The sequence below is a fragment of the Penaeus vannamei genome, chromosome 19 (genome assembly GCF_042767895.1).
Source record: "Penaeus vannamei isolate JL-2024 chromosome 19, ASM4276789v1, whole genome shotgun sequence".
In the NCBI taxonomy this organism is placed as follows: domain Eukaryota; kingdom Metazoa; phylum Arthropoda; class Malacostraca; order Decapoda; family Penaeidae; genus Penaeus; species Penaeus vannamei.
Window position 1 is genome coordinate 33,699,959 of NC_091567.1, and position 4,947 is coordinate 33,704,905.

General features: G+C 39.5%; 1 protein-coding gene across 1 annotated transcript; it reads right to left on the reverse strand.

Moving 5' to 3' along the window:
• Window positions 1–209: 209 nt before the first annotated feature.
• On the reverse strand, window positions 210–770 carry LOC138864974 (putative RNA-binding protein Luc7-like 2). Its single transcript, XM_070133640.1, has one exon. It carries the CDS (start codon window positions 768–770, stop codon window positions 210–212), a length of 561 nt encoding a protein of 186 aa, XP_069989741.1.
• Between the last annotated feature and the right edge of the window lie 4,177 nt (window positions 771–4,947).

The window sequence follows — 4,947 nt, forward strand, 5'->3', positions numbered from 1 at the left end:
CGGTTCACTCATGGGGATCTACTCTGTGGTTCTCCCCTGTGGTTCTTCTCATTGGTAATCCCCTGTGGTTCTCTTTTCTTTGATTCCCCCATGGTTCTCTCCTGTGCTTCTTCTCAGTGCTAATCCCCTGTGGTTCTCTTCTCTTCTTTGATTCTCCCATGTGGTTCTCCTCTTTGGTTCTCTTTTGAGGTTCTCCCCTGTAGTTCTTCTCAGTGGTAATTCCCTGTGGTTCTCTTCTCTTCTTTGATTCTCCCTTGTGATTCTCTTTTCTTTGATTCCCTTGTGGTTCTCCTCTTTGGTTCTCTTTTGAGGTTCTCCCCTGTGGTTCTTCTCAGTGGTAATCCCCTGTGGTTCTCTTTTCTTTGATTCCCCCTTGGTTCTCCCCTGTGGTTCTTCTCAGTGGTTCTCCCCTGTGGTTCTCTTCTCTTCTTTGATTCTCCCTTGTGATTCTCTTTTCTTTGATTCCCCCATGGTTCTCCTCTTTGGTTCTCTTTTGGGGTTCTCCCCTGTGGTTCTTCTCTGTGGTAATCCCTTGTGGTTCTCTTCTCTTCTTTGATTCTCCCTTGTGATTCTCTTTTCTTTGATTCCCTTGTGGTTCTCCTCTTTGGTTCTCTTTTGGGGTTCTCCCCTGTGGTTCTTCTCTGTGGTAATCCCTTGTGGTTCTCTTCTCTTCTTTGATTCTCCCATGTGAATCTCTTCTGCGGTTTTCCTCTTTGGTTCTCCTTTGTGGTTCTTCTCTGTGGTTCTCTTCTCTTCTTTGATTCTCCCATGTGGTTCTCCCCTGTGGTTCTTCTCTGTAGTCTTTCTCGGTGTTTTTCTTCTGTGGTTCTCTCAGGGGGATGCCAGGTTCCCTTCCCGGCCTCAGCCTCGTCAATTTGCCCGAATCACGAACTTCGGCGATTGATCTGTTGACCTCTCTTTCTTCGTGACCTCTGACCTCGTCGATGATACATGACCTCCTGAGAATGACCTCTTTTATTTTTTATTTGTTATTCATTTATTTTATTTTATTTATCTATCTTTTACTTATGTTTTTATTTTTATTTAGAATAGTTTCTATTTTATTATTTTCATCAACGGTTTTGGAAATAAGAAGGAGAGAGGGGGCGGGAGGGGGGGGTAAAACGAAAGAGAACGGAGAGGAAGAATTTACAAGCATCGGCGCTTGGATCTGTTGACCTGTCTTCCTTCATGGCGAATGGCGACGTCTCTGCGTGACCTTTGACCTGTTCGATGACACCTCCCCCTTCTCCTGGTCCTCCTCCCTCTAGAATGTTTTTTTTTTTAATTTATCTTTTTTATTTTTTTAATGCTATTGTTTGTAGTGGTTTCAGTGATTTATGTATTATTCAATGGCTACAAAATATCCTTTTAATTTCTCTTATTTTTTATCTATTTGTTTTTAATTTTTATTGAATTAATATTGCAGAGCTGTGAGGATTTTTGTCACTTCTTTTCTGATGGTTCTTGTGATATTAATATTTTTTTTTCATTACTATAAGAACTCGCCAACTTATCATAACTTTCCTTTCTATTATTTATTATGGTCTTGAAATTATCAACATTTCAATTATCACATAGTAATTTGTCCTTTTCTTTGCGTATCAATAAATTCTGAATATCTTACTTTTATCATTAGTAATATAAATAATCCTTATTATAGTAAAAATGACATAAATAATCCTAGTTTAACACTATCGTCACAATTCGCTTAAATGATGAACAACAAAAATATATATATTTTTTGTAACGAACATAATGGACATCACAAAACCGCTATGTCGTTTTATTTTCCTTTTTTTTCTTTTGTTTTGTAAATTGAAACGACGCTTTCGAACGCAATTATGAAGTCACGTGTGATGAATCGGATGTTTATTTCAGAATTGTTGAGTCGCAAAAAAAAAAAAAAAAAAAAAAATCAACTGTTTGCAATGTGGGTTTATAACGGACGCTGTTGATTGCAATAATCGTTATGATATGGTAAATAATAGCCCTGTTTGTGGTGAAGACGACTGTGATGATGAAAATGATATGATAATGATCACAATTACAGTATAACAAGAACAATTCATGATAGGAAAACAAAAATATAAAAATAAAAATGATTCAACAAATATAAAACAGAGAACCAGGATAATAGTAACAAAAATATAGAATAACGAAACAAATGCAGAATATTGTGACAATTATTTGCTAGTGAGATTCATTAGTCTGTTGTAGAGTAATCAATTGTAATTGTTCATATCAAGATAATTATATATGTCTGCGTATTATGCATTGTTTCAGTCAGCATGCTTTCATATGCTGAAAAATGTGTTAATAACAATAACAATCTGAGAAGAACAATGGTGATGATGAAAACAAAAACAGAAAAATAACGAAACATAAATAAAAAGAGGTATAATAATTATATGATAATGAGATTTATTGGTCCGTTGTAAAGTAATCACTTGTAATTGTTCATATCAAGATAATTACTGCTATCATAATTGTCATTATATCATGTATTGTTCCAGTCAGCATGCTTTCATATGCTGAAAACAATGTGATGAAAATAACAGTGATAATATAAGAACAAACATGATGATAGCAACAAAAAAAGAAAAAGAAAAAGAAAAAACGAATAAAGAAGAAGAAGAAGAAAAAAAAGAGATATAAAAAGAGGAATATAAAAAACATATGATAGTGAGATTCAATATCTTGTAGTGAATAATAAGTTATAATTAATCACATCAAGAGAGTTACCGCCATCATAAACATCATTATATAAGGAATTATCACAGTCAGTATACTATCATAAATGTCAGTATATTAAGAGTATTACAGTCCTGAATATGATACATATCCTTCCCTTCTCTTCCCATGTATAGCGAAGAACTTCCTTTCACACCTAATATATATTCTAATGGTCTCCTCCCCTCCTGGAAAGCGAGAAGAGAGAGAGAGAGAGAGAGAGAGAGAGAGAGAGAGAGAGAGACAGAAACAGAGAGCGAGAGAGAGAGAGAGAGAGAGAGAGAGAGAGAGAGAGACAGAAACAGAGAGCGAGAGAGAGAGAGAGAGAGACAGAGACAGAAACAGAGAGCGAGAGAGAGAGAGAGAGAGAGAGAGAGAGAGAGAGAGAGAGAGAGAGAGAGAGAGAGAGAGAGAGAGAGAGAGACAGAAACAGAGAGAGAGAGAGAGAGAGAGAGAGAGAGAGAGAGAGAGAGAGAGAGAGACAGAGAGCGAGAGAGAGAGAGAGAGAGAGAGAGAGAGAGAGAAACAGAGAGAGAGAGAGAGAGAGAGAGAGAGAGAGAGAGAGAGAGAGAGAGAGAGAGAGAGAGAGAGAGAGAGAGAGAGAGAGAGAGAGATAGGTAGGTAGATAGATAGATAGATAGAGAGAGAGAGGGAGAAGGGAGTGGAGAGGGGAAGGAAGGAGAGAGGGATAGAGCGGTGAAAAAGGGAAGTAGAGTGGAGCCGATAAATATGGGAGTAAATGGGACGGGGAAGAAGTACAAAGGAAGAAGGGAAGAGAAGAAGAGAATGATGAAGCGAAGGAGAATAGGAAAATAAGATAAAAGAAACGAAGGATGAAAAAATCTGAAGGAAAGAGAGAAGGGAGAAGAGAAAGAGAAAGGGAAATGAAAGGAGAGAAGTAATAGAGAGAAAAGGGAGAGGGGAGAAGCGGGAAGAAAAGAGAAAGGGAAATGGAAGAAGAAAAGGAATAAAGAGAAAGGGGGAGGAGGAGGTAAGAAGAAAAGAGAAAGGGAAATAGGAGATAAGGAATAGAGAGAAAGGGGGGAAGGGGAGAAGTGAGAAGAGAAGAGAAAGAGAAATAGAAGAAAAGGAATAAAGAGAAAGGGGGAGGAGGGGGTGAGAAGAAAAGAGAAAGGAAAATGGAAGAAAAGGAATAAAGAGAAAGGGGAGGAGGAGGTGAGAAGTGAGACGGCAGTTAAGATCACTTGAGGTACTTCTTACGGACCCCTACACCGACTGCCTCGTTAGAGATGTCGTCTGCATTTATCAAACGCCACATAAACACTTTTCTCCCCTGCAATTCTCTATTTTTTTCTTCGTTTTATCACTTCCCACTCCCACTCCCATCTCAGTTCTTCAGTTTCTCTCTCTTTCTTTGTCTCTGTTTCTCTGTCTCTCTCTTTCTCTGTTTCTCTCTGTCGCTGTCTCTCTCTCTCTCTTTCCTTCTCTCTCCCTCTCCCTCCCCTCTCTCTCTCTCTCTCTCTTTCTCTCTCCCCCTCCCCCCCCCGTCTCCCTCTCCCTCTCCCTCCCCCTCTCTCCCTCTCTCCCTCCTTCCCCCTCTCTCTCTCACTCATCGCTTCTTTTGATTTTATTTTACGACGAATTCCTTTGATAAACCGCGAGAATTGGCATCGGAGAAATTTTCAGAGGGTAGGAATCGCGGCCCCATTAACAGCGGTGAAGTGCCAGCGAGACAGAGTGCCAAAAAACGGGACATCGTCAGGATAATAAGGGTTTTTTTCTTGCGAGATATTACGTTGAATTGAACCCTTAATGACACACGCTAGTTTAAGGCGAAATTCATGGCAGATAACTAGTCGAGGCATGGCAACAGGACGCGATGGAAATGTATTAAATGTGAGATAGAAGCGAGAAGTTAAAGGAGAGATTAAGAGAGAAAAGAGAAAGAAAAGGAGAGAAAAAGGAGGAGGAAAGTTCAGAAAAATAAAGAAAAAGGAGGAGGAGACAGAAAAAAGTAGAGAAAAAAGAGAAGAAGAAAGGTATAAACGAAGGAAGAAGAAGAAGAAACAGAAAGGAAAAAAAAAGGAATAGAGAGAAAACCCAAGACCCCAAGATCGAGATTCCCCCCGTCCTCCACCCCGAGGAACCGAAGAGCCCCTTCCACTGTAGTTATTTTCACGGGAGAGCCAGAGTTCGGGCCGCAGCTTCCCCGCCAGCGATCCAGACCCGCCGACGGACACCTCACCTTTAAGC